This window comes from Bombus terrestris, chromosome 3 (assembly GCF_910591885.1).
Source record: "Bombus terrestris chromosome 3, iyBomTerr1.2, whole genome shotgun sequence".
Taxonomy (NCBI): domain Eukaryota; kingdom Metazoa; phylum Arthropoda; class Insecta; order Hymenoptera; family Apidae; genus Bombus; species Bombus terrestris.
The window spans coordinates 11,043,854-11,064,799 of record NC_063271.1 but is presented as its reverse complement, the minus strand read 5'-3'; the positions used below and the strand labels follow the sequence as shown (position 1 = coordinate 11,064,799).

The 20,946-nt window shown below is 28.5% G+C and overlaps 5 protein-coding genes across 6 annotated transcripts; 3 read left to right on the top strand and 2 right to left on the bottom strand.

Moving 5' to 3' along the window:
* The first annotated feature begins 296 nt into the window (after positions 1-296).
* On the top strand, positions 297-3,630 carry LOC100650271 (glycerol kinase). Its single transcript, XM_003394534.4, has 9 exons — positions 297-687; positions 1,043-1,301; positions 1,414-1,637; positions 1,746-1,952; positions 2,039-2,149; positions 2,227-2,480; positions 2,567-2,772; positions 2,867-2,998; positions 3,076-3,630. The coding sequence occupies exons 1-9, from the start codon at positions 613-615 to the stop codon at positions 3,159-3,161; spliced, it is 1,554 nt and encodes a 517-aa protein (XP_003394582.1). The 5' UTR covers positions 297-612; the 3' UTR covers positions 3,162-3,630.
* A 136-nt stretch (positions 3,631-3,766) lies between these two features.
* On the bottom strand, positions 3,767-11,117 carry LOC105667189 (interaptin). 2 transcript variants are annotated; one of them, XM_020868564.2, is made up of 15 exons: positions 11,030-11,117; positions 7,379-7,490; positions 7,217-7,315; positions 6,747-6,925; positions 6,334-6,497; positions 6,085-6,257; positions 5,945-6,005; positions 5,748-5,874; positions 5,418-5,560; positions 5,234-5,345; positions 4,881-5,162; positions 4,339-4,809; positions 4,218-4,268; positions 4,048-4,146; positions 3,767-3,962 (listed from the first exon to the last, which is right to left on the bottom strand). In XM_020868564.2, the coding sequence occupies exons 2-15, from the start codon at positions 7,473-7,475 to the stop codon at positions 3,843-3,845; spliced, it is 2,178 nt and encodes a 725-aa protein (XP_020724223.1). In that variant the 5' UTR covers positions 7,476-7,490; positions 11,030-11,117; the 3' UTR covers positions 3,767-3,842. The 2 variants fall into 2 exon arrangements, with proteins under 2 accessions (XP_020724223.1, XP_048260206.1); XM_048404249.1 differs by lacking the exon at positions 11,030-11,117 and having other exon boundaries at positions 7,379-7,559.
* Positions 9,552-16,874, top strand: LOC100650517 (nitric oxide synthase, salivary gland). The gene is made up of 24 exons (XM_003394536.4): positions 9,552-9,798; positions 11,052-11,188; positions 11,299-11,461; positions 11,951-12,042; positions 12,102-12,243; positions 12,316-12,455; positions 12,534-12,708; positions 12,778-12,879; positions 12,949-13,143; positions 13,216-13,458; positions 13,557-13,661; positions 13,730-13,797; positions 13,869-14,012; positions 14,076-14,250; positions 14,326-14,455; positions 14,511-14,589; positions 14,663-14,856; positions 14,935-15,104; positions 15,195-15,405; positions 15,486-15,573; positions 15,656-15,780; positions 15,843-15,988; positions 16,072-16,263; positions 16,329-16,874. The coding sequence occupies exons 1-24, from the start codon at positions 9,691-9,693 to the stop codon at positions 16,434-16,436; spliced, it is 3,432 nt and encodes a 1,143-aa protein (XP_003394584.2). The 5' UTR covers positions 9,552-9,690; the 3' UTR covers positions 16,437-16,874.
* A 170-nt stretch (positions 16,875-17,044) lies between these two features.
* LOC100650758 (succinate dehydrogenase [ubiquinone] iron-sulfur subunit, mitochondrial) lies at positions 17,045-19,023 on the bottom strand. The gene is made up of 6 exons (XM_003394538.4): positions 18,866-19,023; positions 18,139-18,269; positions 17,925-18,068; positions 17,642-17,837; positions 17,310-17,534; positions 17,045-17,246 (listed from the first exon to the last, which is right to left on the bottom strand). The coding sequence occupies exons 1-6, from the start codon at positions 18,908-18,910 to the stop codon at positions 17,154-17,156; spliced, it is 834 nt and encodes a 277-aa protein (XP_003394586.1). The 5' UTR covers positions 18,911-19,023; the 3' UTR covers positions 17,045-17,153.
* Positions 19,008-20,832, top strand: LOC100651122 (coenzyme Q-binding protein COQ10 homolog B, mitochondrial). The gene is made up of 4 exons (XM_012321150.3): positions 19,008-19,149; positions 19,269-19,546; positions 20,096-20,215; positions 20,311-20,832. Exons 2-4 carry the CDS (start codon positions 19,503-19,505, stop codon positions 20,753-20,755), a joined length of 609 nt encoding a protein of 202 aa, XP_012176540.1. The 5' UTR covers positions 19,008-19,149; positions 19,269-19,502; the 3' UTR covers positions 20,756-20,832.
* The last annotated feature ends 114 nt before the right edge of the window (positions 20,833-20,946 follow it).

Sequence of the window (20,946 nt, the reverse complement as noted above, 5' to 3'; positions counted from 1 at the left end):
TATGCAGTGGAATTAAAAATAAAAGAATGAGTAAGAATATATTGATAGGAAATGTAATCATTAACAATGATTGCATTTTAATACATATATACATATATTTTTTATACCAGCATTTTATATTTAAATTTTGTGAAAAAAATATGAATATTCATAATTTTTATATTATTCTATAGCTATTATATTATACGTATATTCCTATACATATTACGTTTAAGTAAAAAGGAAAAAAAATGTGCCACATGGAGTCAATATATAAATTATTTCTCTCATATTTAACAAACTTACAAAATAAGCGATATATTAAAATATTTCATTAATTTTTTTCTTTATTATTCACAGACTATAATGTTGTAAAAAATTAGTGTACTGTTTACTATAAAGTAGATTCGAAATGCGATCAATAAAGAAATATACGGTAAAGAAAATGAATAAGTAATTCGTTTAATTTTACTAGCAATGTACACTGTTATCGTTGATTAAGTTTTATATTTCGAACGTATCATTATGTAACATGATAGAATAAAGGTTGAACATAGGTCATTCTGCAAATATTATATATACTTAAATATTTTTCCCAATAACGAACTTCAAGTGAGAAAAAGAAGGAAGAATATGCCTGAAAACATTAATCGCACGGGTCCATTCATAGGAGCAATTGACGAAGGGACGAGTAGCGCTAGATTCTTAGTAAGTAAACTTCATTTGTGTTTAAATTCAAACAATAAAAACAACTGACAGCCAACTGAAATTTCTGAATGGTATTTGAACTCATACAGACTGTGTTCATGCGGTTGTTTTTCCACAATATTTACTTTCGTATTTAACCATATTCCACATTAAGATTTTTATTTTAATTTCTGTTAGGTTTTTTTATGAATTTGTAAGTTAAAATTTATAAGCTGCTTTGATCGTTGTTTCATTAAATTTTTATTTATAATTATATAAAAGTTATTGTAGCTTTATTTTATGATAAGTAGTAGAGTATATGTAGAAAAATGATGTATAATACAGAAAGCATAGTGCAATGTATTTTTTTTTTTAGGTGTTTGATGTCTTACGTAGGAAAGTAATAGCATCACACCAAATTGAAATTAAACAAAAATATCCACAAGAAGGATGGGTGGAACAAGATCCAAAAGAAATCTTAAAAGCTGTTATAGAATGTATCAAAAAGACTATAGAAAAATTAAAAGATATCGGCATGAGCGTGTCAGATATTAAAGCAATTGGGATCACCAATCAACGAGAAACTACTTTAATGTGGGATAAAAATACAGGAGAACCATTACACAATGCAATAGGTAAAGTATGTGGTTTATTATTAAGATATTTTTGTATTCATAGCATATATATTTAAACATATATTATACACATGTAAGAGTATTAAAATAAAATTAATATTATTTTTTATAGTATGGCTAGATATTAGAACTACCACAACTTTAGAAGGTATATTAGACAGTGTACCTAATAAAACAAGAAACAAAAATTATTTGAAACCTATTTGTGGCCTTCCAATGTCACCATACTTTAGTGCTCTCAAAATACGTTGGCTTATTGATAATGTACCATCTGTTAAACATGCAGTTGATGAAGAAAGATGTGCTTTTGGAACAATTGATACATGGCTTATGTGGGTATGTTCATTTATTTATTTTTATTCATATATTATTACATAATATCACAATAATTGATTCACTCATAATTTATTTATCAACGAAATAAATTATATTTATATCATGTAGAATCTCACCAAAGGTCAGTTACATATAACTGATGTTTCAAATGCATCTCGCACAATGTTAATGAATATTGAATCACTAAAATGGGATCCCCTGTTATGTCAATTTTTTGGAATTCCACAACATATTCTGCCTGAAATACGATCTAGTGCTGAGGTATATGGAATAGTTTCTAATCCAGAAGTTCTTGCTGGTGTACCTATAGCAGGGGTAAATATTTAAAATAATATATCCAGATATTAATTTTGTTTCAAATTTGATTGATTAAATTAACATACTTTACCTTTACATGTAAGTGTGTAGGTGATCAACAAGGAGCACTTCTTGGTCAATTATGCTTAAGGCCTGGACAAGCAAAGGCTACTTATGGAACTGGTTGTTTCTTACTTTACAATACTGGAAATGTTGTATGTATTTATTTCTGTCAATCCATATATTGTGTAGTATACGTTTTACTGAAAACTAATTCATTTTATCATTTTAGAAAGTAGATTCAACTCAGGGTCTTATAACAACTATTGCATATAAGATGGGTAAAGAACCAGCAATTTATGCATTGGAAGGCTCAGTAGCTATAGGTGGGGCAGCTTTAACATGGTTACGTGATAACATACAACTATTTGCTAATATTACACAGTCTCAAGACATGGCAGAAAGTGTGAGAAATTCTGGAGACGTATATTTTGTACCTGCATTTTCTGGTTTATACGCACCATATTGGCAACAAGATGCGCGAGGGTAAGTAGACCGTAATAATAATATTTCAGGAGATCGCTACTCCTATTTTTTGATATTGTAAATTACAAAATACGTACATTTTCTAGAGTGATTTGCGGCATCACTGAAGATACACAACAATATCATATCGTCCGGGCAGCATTAGAAGCTGTCTGTTTTCAGACGAGAGATATTTTAGAAGCGATGATTAAAGATTCCGGAACGAAACTAACAACTTTACAAGTTGATGGTGGAATGACAGTAAATAATTTGCTTATGCAACTACAAGCTGATCTAACAGGAATAAATGTTGGTATGTAACATTTTTCATTGATATCACCTTTACCTGCAATGAATATATATATTTCACTTATATTTTAATAATAACATTTTAATAATGTATATAGTGAGACCCAATATGGTAGAAACAACAGCATTAGGAGCAGCTATATTAGCTGGTATTGGAGTAGGTATTATTGATATCAGCGATGTAGACGCGTCGCAAGTTACAACATTTTCACCAGAAATTGGAGACGATGGTAATAATTCTTTTGAATAAAAGAATAGAATGCAAAAGAGAATAAGTTAATAATAATTTCATATTTTTACATTTCAGAAAGAGATTTAAGGTATTCTAAGTGGAAAATGGCTGTCGAAAGATCTATGAAATGGGATTGTTCTACCACTTTAATAAACAATTAAGATAAAATAGTATTACTGTAAATAATAAAAAGGATAATACAAAATTTAATGATATTTAAATCAAAGAGTACATAAAAAGTAAATACTATCTTGTTCGAATCAGGATACATGTATATAGATTTGATTAAATATTGCGGAATGTTTAAATCTAATATGCTACATCGTTTAAATATGGACACAACAACCTGGAAGATAATAGAAATAGAGGGTCCAATATTAAAGCTATATATATCTTGTTCCAGATCCGAAATATATATATATTGCATATGTAAAATAGCCAAAATTATACATAAGTTATGTATTCATCGATGAAGTATTATGTATATTTTGTTAATGAATATATTGGTTGAATGTATTATTATTATTTGTTATTGAAAAAAATTTTCTTTTGTGAATAATTGTTATGTGTTTATATATTTTTAACCATATCTGTAACTCTTACAAATAAAGTGTATACTTATACAACTTATATATCTGCATAATTTAACCACTACAAATTGATTAGTGATAAATTAACATACTTGTAATTATATTGAGAAAATACATTTTAAGCGATTATGAAAAAACATATTGTTGAAATTTGAAATTATACATTTTGTAATAATCCTATATGTAATAATAATATATGTATGTAATAATAATGTATATGTAATAATTCTAATGATAATATTATATAAAATTTTATTTTTTAGAAATTTTTCCAAGAGTTCCATATTGAAGATTTTTCGTAGTTCCATATTGCCGTAATCCAGTGCCACGAGTTTTAAATATTCTTTTTTTCACCATCGAATTATTTTTATCCTATTTATATAACATAATATCTTAATTTTATTAATCAGATATAAAATATATGAAATTTCAAAGAAAACTTATCTGAAAATATTACTTCATTTTTTTTCTCCTGCTGTTTCTTTATTTTTATATTCGATTGCGTTATATTTTTATCTTGAGAGAAATTAGAATAGTTTTCTGTATATTCAACAATCTATAAAAATAGTATTATTTTTGCTTTATCTTGTATTATTAAAAAGAGTAATACTAAACAATAAATTTCACCTTTGTTGGAGAATTTAACTGGAATCGGAGTTTCCTATTTTGTGACAATACCTATAATTATATAAATTCAATATAAATTCATTTATACACACAAAGTTAACATGTTATATGTATAACTTACAGTTTGTGATTCATTGTTAACTTCTATATCACTAAAGTTATATATATCTTGTTCCAGATCCGACATTTCGTTTTTATCTTTAGATGTAGCTTTCGACCTATCTCCATTTTCTTGGTCTTGAAATTGTTGCTCTTTCATTTCACGAACTTGACTTGTTTGCGTTTGGCTTTCTATTTCTTTAATTCTTGTTTCAATTACATTATCGTTAGATTCTACTAGTGGTTGCATTCTTGCTCCCAAGTTTTCTAGCAGTTTGTTACGATTTGCTATTGTACATTGATCAGAATTTGTTTGTTTATTTTGATTATCTTTGTTCTTTTTGTTTAAAGCTTCATTTAATTTTAAAAAGGCACAATGTTGTGTAGTTACTGTTTTCGTCATTTCTGTTAATTTAACATCATATTTTTGTTTTAAGGATGTTATTTCTCCTTCGTGTTTCTCTTTTAATAAGTTATAAGCGTGCTCCAGTTCCTATATGCAAGAAATGAATTTGAGTGTCTATTTGTAAATGTACAACTTTTAGTTATTTCTTAAAATTATACCTGTATTTTTGAATGCTTCTCTAAAATCATTCGTTCTTTTTCTCTTTCTAAGAATTCAATTTTTCTATTCAATTCTACTATCTTATGTTCATTATCGCGTTTCATAATATGTAAAGACTGTTCAAGATTTAAATTACGAACTTGTGTCTCCTTTAATTCATTTTCTACATTTATGAAATCATTTTGCACGTTACGGTATTTATTGTCAATTATCTCAAGATCTTGAGCTAAACTAGATTCTAGTTCTTGTCTCGTATTTAAATTTTCTTGTAATTTCTCGACCTATTGTGGGGTGTAGAATGTATTTATTATATATAAAAGAACATTTAAAGGAAATCATAAGATCACTATACTTCTTCTGTTTTCAATTGCAATTGTTTTGATAATTCTCCTTCTTTTCCGAATGATGTTTCATATTTTGAACTTAATTCTGTGTTGCGATAAAGCAAATCTCCGATTTTATTTCTGTCGCAAAACCAATAAAGTAATAGAGTTTAAAATATGTATTTAATTAATCTAAATTCACAAAACGCTTACTTGTATGTAGAGATCTCCTCCTGCAATTTTATAATTTTATCGTCTTTTTCAGCTAACGCGATACTTAGGTCTTGTTTTTCTTCCGTAATCTTCTGTAATTGCACTTGCAGTTCTTGATTCATCGACGTGAGATTTTCTTGCTTCTGGAATCATAATCGCTTACAATATTTCACACGTTTATTACATCTATGATAACAATGGTGATAAAACAAGTAAAATATTTTCCTTCCTTCGGAGGAGTCAAGATTGTACACGTCTTTCTACTCAAAATAGGAAAATTAAAGTAAAAAGGAAGAAAACTGTAGAGATCAAAAATATTATATTTGTGACCTTCATTAATTCTACTTTTTCTTCTGCATGAACATTGTGCAAATAATTTTTTTCTGAAATTGATTTATCCTTCATATCTTCGAATTGTTTTTTCAATTCGGTCTCAGCAATCATCATTCCATGTATCCTAATAATGAATTAGACAGAAGTTGATCATTACTTGTATAATAAGTCATTGATAAATTTTTCCTAAGTACCTTTTCTCTTGATCCTTTAGTTTGTTTTCAATTGTACTAACAATATTTCTCTGTGCATCATCTATACAAAAATATATTAACCAAAATTAAAACAAATACATTTAAACAAAGGTTCTAGTGAAATTTACGTATCTATGTACCTTTCAATTTCATAGTACTTAATTCCTGTTGTAGCTTCTTCACCGTTGACTGTTGTGTAATAATGACGTCGTTATATAACTTTGATAAATTATCCTTGTGCTGCTGAAACCCCTTCAGGCTCTCCGATATTTCATCATAATAATTAGTAATTGATTCCCAATCGCTGTTCAACCTAAACATTAATACTTCTATAGCAATCATTCTTTAACTGCAAGGAATGTATAAATAACCTATGATAAATATATTACTGTTGCAAAATGTCCTCTTTAGCTCGCAGCTCGGCCTCGTGAGATGCAGAAAGTGAAGATATAGTTTCTTCAGCACTTTGCAGCTTCTTCTGCAACTTCTGAATCTTCCGTTCTTCAATTCCATACATTCGCCTCATTTCTTCTGTGATGGAATTTTCTTGTGTCTGTTTATTTAACATTTGTTCAATAATTAAACTTTATTCAATATTTTTCAATAATGACTTTTTAGTAGAATAAATGACAATAGAACAATTTTGAAAGTAATATCGCCCGTTTAATAAGTCTCCATTGTTTTATAATATTTTTAGATTACAAACTTGTTTTCTTTTTGAATTTTGTTGTTCCATTGTCTTTAAATGCTTGATATAGATGCATGAATAAAGAATGGACGATAGAACAAAAATTATAGTTACTACTGTTTGGGGCAATGCTGTTCGAACACCCGTAAGTTTGTACCACTGTCCTATTAAGGTATTGACGAATTTTCCGCTTGGAGATGTTTTCTGAATCTTTTCGAGGCTCTCCTTATGAGGAGACGGAATCTTTCGCTTTGTGCATTCTAAGTGCAATTTCACGTCTTTTCTAAAAGACCCTACGGTAAAACATTTCATACATTTAGTATTTAGCTAAAATGATTTATGTTACTTTTATATAATATTATGAATAGATCACGGATAATTGTGCAAATTTATATTTTTATAAATTAGGCTAAACGAATAGAGCTTAAACAAAGACTTGGTTCATCTATTAAAAATTACAACGAGTACTTTACTTTGGACATTTTACATATATTATATATTCTGTATATCTTCTGTATACCTTTATATTTCGTATAAATGCATGAAAATCTAACTATAAATTTATTATAATGAAAATATTATACCGCTACTTTGGGGAGTTTTCGGATGTCTATTTGGACTATTTTGAGGAGTAGAGTGAATCCTACGTTTAACTTCCGACAGTATATCTTTCCTTTCAGATCCTATAAAACAATTACAACTTCATTTATTGTTCACAAATCGAAATATAGGTAGCTAGAGCTTACCAGCATCTCGTGGCGTTCTTTGTAAATTTTTTGGAGTTATGTTGCAAGATGCGAATTCAAATCTGCGACTCTCTTCCTCTTGCTGCATCTTTTGCATTTATTGCGATCGTGACTGAATTAGAACGTAAACAAAAATTAACCGACAATGTGACAAACTTTACGTATTAACAAAAGAATTCCTGTAATAATGATATTATATAAATATCATTAAATCAAAATAATTATATTATACAAAATTGTTTGTCTATATGAAGATAAATATTTCTATCAATAAAATTATTTTTCCACAAAGATTATTATTTGATTGTAAAAAATATGATAAATTTTTTCTAAAAATAGATATGAAATAACAAACGGTAGTAGAAACGACCCTATAAGTAGGCTGATTAATTTCGGACCTTACTACGTAAGTAAGTACAAGCACTATCGATATCCTGTGCATTAAACTTTAATCGATATTACATGAAATACTAACATCTTCTAATAACAATAAAGTAAAACATTATATATATATACATGTAATTTGATCGTGTTTTCTAGGGGAAGACAAATTATTTAAGAACATACTTTTTAAAAATAATCTTTTCTCTATTTGTAGAGTTTAAATAGTAAACGTTGTAAATGCAAAAATTATTTTAACTTTTAGGTCTATGATAAAATATGTACTATTATGTTCGCAAAAAAATGTTAATTTTTATATAATTGAAAAATATAAAAATTAACATTCGTAATTTTATTAATTAATCTTATACATTTTTACCATTTATATGTTCTTCTAAATGCATAAAGCTAATCAATTCTGAAAATACACGAAATTCAAGTAATAGACAATTTAAATATCAAAGCTAACAAATATGCATATACTGTTTCCTTATTCTTCATTTATATCGCTTATATCATTTATTTCAACATCTCAATAGTAAGTAAAATTTCCCCGTCTTTCTATTTTTATATTCATCATAATTCTGTTCAATTAGTTACTGAACGCACGTGTTACAGTCGGAACATATATCAATAAAAATTTTATGATATACGGGATTAATCATCGACCATTCGAATAGGTAACCATGCGTTAAATCGAATGCGCATTTTTATGGTCCACGTAACAAAAGCACCTTAATAATCGACTACGTGTCAGGACTAAACCTTGTCAATTAACAAAGGAGAGTCTATACTAGGAGTTCTTTAATAATGTATATCTAATATTGTAGTATTAGTGATTAACGTATTAGATAACAATAATTTTTCAACAACTTCTTGAAATTGGTTTTTTGAAATGAGTCTCTGAATTTAGCTATATGTAAAATTAATAGATATCAATAATAAATCATTCCTGTATATATATATATATATTTTTCATATCGTTTATTTTGACTAAATAATCTCTTCCTTGCTAAGTGATCACATTTGAAGTATAAGGAGAAAAATGAGGAATGTCCATTTTTCGTGATTTTCCACTTTATAAGACTTTTTTGTTTGTGAGAACTGGGACTGTGGAACTATCACATCATCAATGATTATAATGTTCAAAATATCTCTACAAGATAGCTCTTTAAAGATTTAATACATTTGTTAAAAAGAGGGAATATGCATTCTTTAGCGGAACAAAACATAAATAAAAATAAATATTAATCTTTCACTAATCATTTTTTTCATTCATTAATTTTTTTTCAATAAAGATATTTTGCGATATTTCTTGTTTTCTCTCTTACTTTCCTTACTCTTCATTTCATCCTAAACTGTGGCAAACGACCAGGATAGTATTATAACTCGTATACGATACCTATCATTTAAAACATTCTTACTTATTTATACATATCATTATACCAACAGATAAAGTTAAATTTCAAAACAGGTCCAATATATTATAAAATAACTGTTTTATAAATATACATAGCAGAAAAATATTGAGAACTAAAATATTGACTACTTACTCATTCATACGTATCATTACATCAATAGATAAAGTTAAATTTCAAGACATTTCTGATATATTATAAAATAATTTCTCATAAACGTAACGGAAAAATGTTTGAGGCTAAAATATTGAAAAAGAAATGTATGATAGCAGAGTGTTTGCTGAAACATATTGGCGCGGTAAATCAATGGCGCAGCTCCATAGCGCATGTGAGATTTCACGGAGTCTGAGGTACTGCTGGTTGGAAGGGGCTAAATATCTCTCCCTTCTCACGGGGATGCTCGCGAAAGGAAGTAGAGCCAGTATACGTGCCGCGGCAGCCTAATATACAAGCAGAGCGGTGACAGGTGAGTCAGGGGCACTTTTTGTCAAGCAAAAAAATCATAACGTCGAGATGAAGGAGCACGAGACAACGGGTGCTTGTCAGAAGAAACCGACGAAACTGCGTAACCTCATCTACAAAACCGAGGCTTTTGACTCCCTGCATGCTGGAAATGCGGAGGTACATATAACGAAAGAGACACTTTACAAGTATAAATAATTTTTATTTCTGCTTTCTCCTTTTCATTCCCTTCTGCTTCTTTAATTTTTTATTTGCGTGTTTTGTAGGTTACTTTTTTTAATGTATCTATCTTGGGGAATTTTTTATTTGGAAATTTCGGGCTATATTTGACGTTGGAAATTGCACGGTAGCGAATAACATGAGAGTTCAAATAAGACTGCGAGTGTGGGCGAATTTGTAACAGAGCGAGTCAATACTATCGAAAAACGAGAGTTCGGTGGTCCACTAGTTGCGCGGATATATGTATACTTACATTCGTTCATAAGTATTAGAACACTTACAGGAGAATAAGGAAAACTCTGACAGATCATTAGTAATCTATTAATCCTCGTTTAGAACTTCGTTAGACCGTAACGAATTCATACTTTTTCGACTTCAAGTTTCATATAATAAATTTAAATGTTATCTTTATTTATATTCATCATATGTCTTAGTTACTGTTTTAGTTACTATTTAGATGTTCATATTACTAGGTTTTCGATTATATTATAATTATATTAATAACAGTTATATGTAATATTATAGATATATATATATTTAGAATTATAGTTAATATTATTATAGTTAATATTATATACATATACAGTTGGAGATGATTTCATAAGTTATTTTTTTAGCTATTGAATTCATCAAAATTCTTTCTGTGTGTTTTAGAACAAAGAATTGTATAGATGGCAAAAATAAAATTTTTACGAATAATTTTCTTCTACTATCTCTCTATAATTTTCTCTCTACAATCTTTTTATGTGTTTTAGATAATAATGTTATTCTATACAAATACAAAATTCTAACCGATTAATTATTTCTCTAACAATCTAGATTAATCATTACAGTGTACAAAATTAGCAAATGTCCTAATATTTATGAACCGAAGTATATGTAATGTAATTATGCTGCTTAAAACAGTCGAGAGATCGAATTTTGAAATAATTCAAATAAATGAAACATAATATTTTTCTTGGGGATCCAATTTATATGAAACTGGTAAATAACTGATTAGAGATTAAACTGATTTGAATATACGATGCGATTAGTGTAATAATAATAATAATAATCTGATTTAGACGTGAAGTTGTTATTTTTAATTAATAATATTCTTTTTTTACTACTTATAACGACCTAAGTAAACGATTAAAAAACTTCCATTTTTTAGAAAAAATGTAATACTTACTTAATTTTGTTACTTTCTTCAGAAAACATTATGCTCTGGTCAAGTGTGTCTCGGTAGCGTTATGCAACTACCGATTCATGGAACAGAAGCCCGTTCGAGAGAAGAGACTCTTGTGCATGCGAAAGATTTTCTCGAACAATATTTTTCTTCCATCAGAAGGTACAATGCATTTAAAACATATTTTATATTTCTATATTTTATAGCATATTTTATACGATGACATTTATAATATTCAAGTTGTTAAGTAATATTTTTCCTTTAAAAAATAGATTAAACAGCGAAGCACATCGTATTCGTTGGGAAAGCGTGCAAAAGGAAGTTATGGCTACTAGCACTTATCAATTAACTGAAACTGAATTAGTTTTCGGAGCGAAACTAGCGTGGCGTAATGCCACAAGATGCATCGGTCGTATTCAATGGTCTAAATTACAAGTATGTGACAATATGTGTCAATATGTCCTGATCAATCAAAACTTTTGTTTCAAGAATTAAAGATATAGTCAGTATAAGTTTAGGAAACTTCTTCTATCAAGTTCAAGATCGTTTCTACTAATACAAAGCTGAATATATAATAATTAACGATATAGCACCTGGGAGTAAATAGAGAATTACAACTAGACATCGGATTTTTATGTATTTATGAAAAATTTAAAGGTACAAAAATACACAGAATACGCATAATTTATAAAGTTAAAAATAAGCAAAGATATATCAAAATGCGTAAACTATCCAAAATATTTATATAGTTATAGTATTTAATGAATTAAATTCAGAATCCGTTTTTCAATTATATCCATAAAAATATGAATTTGCATCTTCTCTACATTATGCAATTTGTTTCAATTCACGTATAAAATTAATAACAGACTAGAATGACATTCCACGAATTCTCATACATATGTAGATATTCATTTATTATAGGTGTTTGATTGTCGTTACGTTACGACTACCAGCGGCATGTTTGAAGCTTTGTGCAATCACATTAAATACAGTACGAACAAAGGAAACATTAGGTAATTCAATTGAAAAAATTTTCCATGGAATGCGTACTATTTATTTTTATTATTTTTAGGTCTGCGATAACTATATTTCCGCAACGTACAGATGGAAAACACGATTATAGAGTGTGGAATCAACAACTAATAAGTTATGCGGGATATAAAAATCCAGACGGTACCATAATTGGTGATCCTGCGAACGTTGAGTTCACCGAAGTAAGCTGATTAATTCTAATTGTCTTTTCTATTTCTAATTTAAAATTATCAATCAACTTACTGTTTTTACAGCTATGCATGAAACTAGGTTGGAGAAGTGCACGCACTCGTTTCGACATATTGCCGTTGGTATTGTCGGCAAACGGCCATGATCCTGATTATTTCGATATTCCAAGCGAACTTGTTCTTGAAGTACCTCTTAGTCATCCAACGTAAATATTTTTATTTGTTATTAATGTATTTTTGTAAAATTTATTAATGTCAAATAATTTTTACTTGTTCTATTCTAGATACGATTGGTTTGAGAAATTAGAATTAAAATGGTTCGCAGTTCCTGCCGTATCTGGAATGGTATTCGATTGCGGAGGTCTGGAGTTTACAGCCGCACCATTCAATGGGTGGTACATGAGCACTGAAATTGGGTCGAGGGATTTATGCGATGTTCAACGATATAATTTACTAGAAGTAAATATTTTACGGAATTTTAATATTCATTCTTCTAGAGAAATGTGCTAAAATAAATTTTATTTTTAGACAATTGCAACTCATATGGGATTAGATACAAGAACATCCACTTCGTTATGGAAAGACAAAGCCATGATAGAAGCTAATGTTGCTGTTTTGTATAGTTTTCAAGTATGTATATATAAATTATCGATAATAATATTCAACATTTTTTATAAAAATTAATAATAAATCTTTTAGATGAAAAATGTGACAATTGTGGATCACCATACCGCTTCGGAATCTTTCATGAAACATTACGAAAATGAGATGCGATTAAGAAATGGATGTCCAGCCGATTGGCTCTGGATCGTACCACCGATATCAGGATCAGCTACACCTGTGTTTCATCAAGAGATGGCCCTGTATTATTTGAAGCCATCGTATGATGCTCAGGTTTTTATTGAATAAGTTATTTACCACATCTCTATTGTATATTTATTATATTTCTTTACTGTAAAATAATAGGAACCTGCTTGGAAGACACATGTTTGGAAAAAGGGTCGAGATAAAAAATCAACATCTAAAAAGCCAAGGCGAAAGTTTCATTTTAAGCAAATTGCAAGAGCAGTAAAATTTACATCTAAATTATTTGGAAGAGCTTTATCTCGAAGAATAAAAGCTACAGTATTATTTGCTACGGAAACTGGCACCTCACAGATGTACGCTGAGAAACTTAGCGAATTATTAGGACATGCTTTTCACTCCCAGGTATTCATTATTTAATTAAATATCACAAAACTTTCAGTTTCAGTAAGTTCATTTTAAAGAAATAACGTCTGAAAAATACTTGAAGCTATCAATTTTAGGTACTCTGTATGTCGGATTATGATATCAGTAACATAGAACACGAAGCTTTATTACTGGTTATAACATCCACCTTTGGGAACGGTGATCCCCCAGAAAATGGCGAAGTAAATTTATATCTTTTGTATAAAAAAATTGAAACAAATTATGGTTTCATATATATTTTATCTTCTAGGCTTTCGCACAAAATTTGTATGCAATGAAAATGAATGAAACGTACATTAATAGTGGCAATAAGATAAGGTATTTATACACTTAAAATAATAAAATGAAATTCTTAAATTTAATCATAATGATTTATACCGTAATTTCAGCCTAGCGACCTCAAAATCATTCATTAAAGCAAATAGTCAGACAGAAGTAAGCAATTCGAAGAAACTGGATAGACTGGATTCACTTCGTGGTTCTACCACAGATTCTCAAACGGAAGACACTTTTGGTCCTTTGAGTAACGTCAGGTATAAATATTTATTTAAAATTAATTTATAAATGTGAAACGAAGCTTATATTCCCTTTCATAGATTTGCTGTTTTCGCATTGGGATCATCAGCATATCCAAACTTTTGCGCATTCGGTCGCTATGTGGATAACTTGTTAGGCGAATTAGGCGGAGAACGACTGTTGAAATTGGCGCAAGGAGATGAAATGTGTGGACAGGAACAAACGTTTCGGAAATGGGCAGCCGATACTTTCGCTGTTTGTATCCTATTACTATAATCTTTTATATATTATTATGCAGTAACTTTTAAGCATTCCTCATAATAATTCCAGGTTGCGTGTGAAACTTTCTGCTTAGATGACGATGATACTTTACTTGAAGTTGCTTTATCTTTAGGCTCAGAAGCTTTGTCGGCAGCTACTGTTCGGTTTGTAGAAGCTGAACCACAACTAATTGGAAAAGGTATGTTATCCATAACTGTTTATAAATTATAAATTTTATAATTGTAATATTTCAGCTTTAAGCAAATGTCACAATAGAAACGTGACTACTTGTAATATGTTCCGAAAAACAAATTTAAGCGGTGATTCGTCGAGGTAATGATATATTTTAAATAATAATTTTATAATTATACAATGAGCTTTGACTTCACGATCTTGTTTTTTATAGTGGAACTACATTACTTCTGGAACTCGATGATATAGCAGGTATGGAAATACAATATAAACCTGGTGATCATTTGGGAGTTTTCGCATGTAATAGATCAGAATTGGTAGAAGCAATTTTGGAACGAGTACAAACTCCCTTTGATCCAAATACACCGATTGAATTGCAAATACAGAAGCAATCCCACACACCGAATGGTTAGCATTAACATTATTGAAAATATTAAGTCTCGTTATTGTTCAGTAGTAATAAATTTCTTTTTCTTTGTTACTTAGGAATCGTGAAAACATGGATGGCACATGATAGATATCTTCCTAATTCCTTGAGAATATTACTGAAAAGATTTTTAGATATCACAATACCACCAACCCCAAACCTTCTTAGATACTTTGCGTCGATTGCTACAAATCCAAAAGAACAAGCTCAACTCAACCTTTTAGCTTCTGTAAATATTATATTAATCTTCAATTTAAAAAAATTTAATTACCAAAAGCATGAAAAAATCTGGAAAATCTTTTCTTCTTTTTAAATATAGGATCCAGCAGCATATGAGGATTGGAGACATTGGAAGTTCCCCAATTTAGTAGAAGTATTAGATGAATTTCCATCCGTGAAACCTTTTGCGCCCTTATTATTACTCCATTTAACTCCTTTACAACCGAGATTTTATAGTATTTCTTCTTCTCCGGATGTACATCAAGGACAAATACATCTTACCGTCGCTGTTGTACAATATAAAACACAAGGTATCTAATTTTACATACAATTCCTGAATTATCTAAAGACCTTATTTTGCTTAAAAATATAATTATTTGTAAAAAATTAGGCGGTTCTGGGCCAGTTCATTATGGAGTTTGTTCTAATTATCTACATGAAATATCAGATGGAGAACCTTTATATGTATTTGTACGTAGGTAAGTTCATATTTGTAAAATCAACTTTTATTAATATAATTTTAGCAGATGTAAAATATGATATATTTCTTTTTATATTTAGTGCACCTAACTTTTATATGCCAATCGAACCAAAAGCACCAATGATACTAGTCGGTCCGGGAACTGGAATTGCTCCCTTCCGTGGTTTCTGGCATCATCGCCTCGCACAAATGAAATATCAACCAGGTATCATAGTTTATGACATATTATAATATTCTTAAAATAAATATGGAATACAAAATTTGTAGATCTTGAGTACGGAAATGTCTGGTTATTTTTTGGTTGTCGTCAAAGAAGCTTAGATTTGTACAGACAAGAAAAGGAAGAAATGGTAAAGGTTGGCGTTTTAGATAAAGTTTTCTTAGCTCTTTCACGAGAACCTGGATTGAAAAAGGTTGCAATTTAAAATGTTTTTTAAACAATTTGTAACATTACTTTGTAGTATTTGAAATATTATAATTATATTAATTTGAACAGACATACGTACAAGATTTAATTCAAGCAGAAGCTTCACAAATTTATGATATGTTGGTGTACGAAGGAGGTCATTTTTATGTTTGTGGCGATTGTACAATGGCAGAAGATGTTTATCAAACTTTGAAACATATTATACAGACTCGTGGTGAAATGACTGATAAACAGGTCGAGGCGTATATGTTATCATTACGCGTAAGCCATATCACAATTTTATTACTAAATATTCGATTTCAATTACTTATATAATTGTTTTTTAGGATGAAAATCGTTATCACGAAGACATATTTGGTATTACTTTAAGAACAGCAGAAGTACATAATCGATCGAGGGAAACAGCAAGAAATAGAATGGCTGCAGAGCCTTAAATCTTATTGTGATGTACATGTAACCTTGAAAAATTTTAAACTATTTTGTAGATAGTTTTCAATTATGCATATCATGCATTCTTATGCAAAAACTAAATGGAAAAATATTGAGATGTCCTTATTCTCTAACATGTCGTACCGTTACATAATTTACTATAGTTTTATGATAATTATAAATATTATAATGTACAAGTTTCTAGTATTATATGCGTGTATATTTTTGATGGTACTACGAATTACTTAGATTTAAATTAAATAATAGCAAGATTAGTATATCTTTGTTTTTTAGTAAAAAAAAGGAAAAAAAACATATCTAAATAACATCTTGCTCATTGTGAAATTAACCAATGTTTCAACAAATTCATATTAGCAATAATGCGTTATTAGAAAGACATAAAACGTGCAATATAAAGTACTGAATATATTCTATTGCATTCATTCAATGAGTTTCAATATATTATGTTTCACCTCCATATTTATATAAAAGTCAATAGTTGAAGTGCATACAAATAAAATCATTTATATCAGAAGGAATTTTTATTTACAGTAAACCACATTCGATGTTTATGAAAAATTTGACTTCAACTATATATTATTTTATTAAATAATTTAAATTAACTATGTTTATTCGTTTTCATTTAATCAAACATATTTTCATATTTAATTATAATGAACGAAAAGTACATATGATTGACTAATTTCATTTTCATTTTTCACTTATACAGCAGCATCAATGCCAGGTTTTTGTTTCTCACTAATATTGGCTAATAATTTCTTTATTTCTGCAATAGCTTTGCCAGGATTCAGACCCTTTAAAAAAAACATATTAATTTTACACTGAAGAATTATATTTTTTAGGTCATTTAAAATTACCTTTGGACAAGTACGAGTACAATTCATAATAGTGTGACAACGATATACTGAAAATGGGTCTCGCATTTTTTCGAGACGTTCCTTTGCTTTGGTATCACGCGAATCAATAATCCATCTGTAAGCCTGCATAAGCACAGCAGGTCCTAAGTACTTATCACCATTCCACCAATATGATGGGCAAGAGGTACTACAGCAAGCACATAAGATGCATTCATAGAGACCATCCTATATCACAAAAAATTATATTTTATTGCACTATTACTAATTACTACACATTATTGCATTAGAATAAAAAATATAAAATTCCATTAACAATTATAATATTTAATTACCAATTTTTTACGGTCTTCAACACTCTGCAAATATTGCTTTGAACCACTTTCCTGTCCATCACCATGTTGCAACCATGGTTGTATACTTTTATACTGGTTATAAAAGTTATTTAGATCTGGCACTAAGTCTTTTACGATATACATATGTGGTAGAGGATAAATCTTACTAGTTGAATTTGTATCGGTATCAATTTTGCTGAAATAACACCAATCAGGGTTTATATTTTAAATCTAACTTTGTGTTATTATTGAAAATTTTTCAATGAAGGTAATTAGTATATACCTTATACATGCCAATGTATTTGTACCACCAATGTTCATAGCACAAGAACCACAAATGCCTTCACGGCAAGAACGACGGAAAGTTAAAGTTGGGTCAATTTCATTTTTAATTTTAATTAATGCATCCAATATCATAGGGCCACAGCTATAACATAGTTTGAATTAAAATAATACTAATAATAATAATCATAAAAAAAATTTTTAAATAATTTTACGTGTTTAAATCCACTTTATATTCTTGCATATATGGCTTTTCATCTGGCTTATCTGGATTCCAACGATACACAGCAAAGGTTTTTAATTTGGCTGCAGCATTTTGATTTGCAGAAATATGAAATCTTCTAACCTAAATCAATGAAGACTAATATAATAGTGAATTTAAATAAAAATAGCTAGTTAATATGAATTATTGTATAAAATAGTGTTATCGTTTTTGATTTAATTAGATAGATGTATTTAATCTTATACTATTGATTACGTGCCAATTACAGTTACGAAATTTTCTCACAAATATAATAATACATTTAACGGAATATTTATTTAATTGAATACGTTCTATTTGAATATTTGCCAATAAAGAATTTATCGACAATAAAAAATTATTTATTAATAAAGTAAGAAACTATAATTATATACTGACAGTTTGTCCTATTATTACATTAAATTAAATAAAAAACAAAATAATGGGTCGGACAAAAGCATCGCGTAACATTATTTAATTAATTATTGTTCTCATTGTTGTAACATTGTTCTCAATGTTTAAGTATAAATGTCAAAATATATAAACGAAAAAAACAATGGAATTGACATCGGTGATGCGATAGATTAAAGTTAGGTTTTATTGTAGGTTTGCACAACACTTTGCAATATAAGAAGAAAAAGAATCTATAACTAAGGAAGTGTGATTATTTAATTATCAATATGAGTTTTATCGATACTTACTTGCCGAAGTGCATTTTTGCAAGCCTGCGGTGTAATACCAGCCATTTTTTAAAAATGAATTAGGATGAAGACGTTTGCGGTACCTGTGTTATGTAAGCTACACACGTGAGGATGTACCAACCTTTCTATGATCGTTGCTTGAGTAGAAATCTGTTTTAACCCACTGTCAAATTTCATATCAATATCAATGACACGCAAGGAGTTACTCAATAGAATTGCTTAAAATTAAAAAAATTTTATTTGTTGATAACATCTGCATTACACAACTCCCAAATATATTTTGTGTAATATAATTAATATACTAGATTAAAATATGGATTCATTTTATTATATTAACTAAATTTGTTATACATTATATACTACTCATTGACATTTAATTATAAATATCATCTATTATTTTTAGGTGTATCTATATGCTTCTTATCAGTTATTTATGTAATTTCACTTTGAATAATTCAAAAAATTTATTCGTACTTTTAAACATAGATAATATAAAATATATCTTAATTGGATGAAATGCTTAAAATTAGACAAAAACCAACGAAATGTATTTGTAAAAAATGATAACATTCGAAGTTTTTTCATGCATATAAAAATATGATGTATATATGTCTGTGTATATAAATTTTATTAATGTATGTTATATGCAGTGGAATTATCAACTTGTACCATCATGTATAGGTAACATATCTTTTGTATCTACTTATTTTAAATACTCCATTCAGTATAAACTGTATACTGCTCATTTATTTAGGTTATGTTTCATATGTGTATTCTATTTCCTAAATTACCATTATTAAGATAATTTTTTAAAATAATCGTAGATACTAAATTATATAGTACATATTAAATATAATAATCATAAAAAAAGGAAATTTATAATATGAAACAAATTATTATAATACATAACCTAACTAATATTTGTACATTTCACTTGCAAGCGTTCCTAAATATTTCGATAACTGTTATATTTTTAGAAACTTAAACAATAGTCATTATCATTTTATATATCGCATATATATTTTCTCATAATTTTAAAACTATTCTTTTAATAATATTATGTAAGTAACAATGTGTTATAATTGTTAAAATAAAATATAAAATTTGTTTTTATTATTAAAGAATAATAAAATAATATTTTTTTCGGTGATTCATTTAAATGCATAATCAAGAAATTTTTTTAAATTTTCTAATTAATTTCTATGATAAAAGTATCAATATCATTTTCAGACCAATTTTATTGCTTGAAAATGTTGTTCTTCAAAATAAGCAAAAAATTAGCAAACAATATATAGGAAGAATATATACGATTGCGAGAACAAAAGAATATGAAGGTCGTAAATTAGTAGGGTGAGTTTCCTCAGTTGAAGAATTGTCAATTTTAAATTCATCGGTACCTCACGAAGGAACAAAAAATATTATGACGAAGTTCTTTATATATGCAGGTTCTCAATGGAACAAATATACGATGTCGTAGCTGACGTGCGAAATTATAAAGATTTTGTACCATTTTGTAAAAAGTCTGACGTTATATTCAAAAGTGATGATATGCTCAAAGCGAACTTAGTAATAGGATTTCCACCTATAAATGAAAGTTATACATCAAAAGTGACAACAAAGCGGCCGCGTTTCGTAAAAGCTGAATGCACAGATGGTAGATTATTTAATCATTTAAATACATTATGGCTTTTCAGTCCGGGATTAAAAAATAATGCACAAACTTGCGTCATTGATTTTTCTCTGTCATTTGAATTTAAATCACTAATTCATTCGCATTTGTCGAATCTATTTTTTAACGAAATCGTGAGACAAATGGAAAATGCCTTCCTTGATGAAGCTAAACGTAGATATGGAAGGCCATGTATTAAAACAGTGCGATTAGAAAGATGACGTAGAATAATATTAAACTAATAAATAATTAATGACAATATTGTATAATTTATAAATAAAAGCGCTCCTTAAACGTATTCCTTTTTCTGATTTGTAAATTTTTCTCAAGTCAAGACTGTATAAACTATAATATTATATATATAATATTCTTAAGAAGCTACTTACACTTGAAGTAATATATATTCTAATAT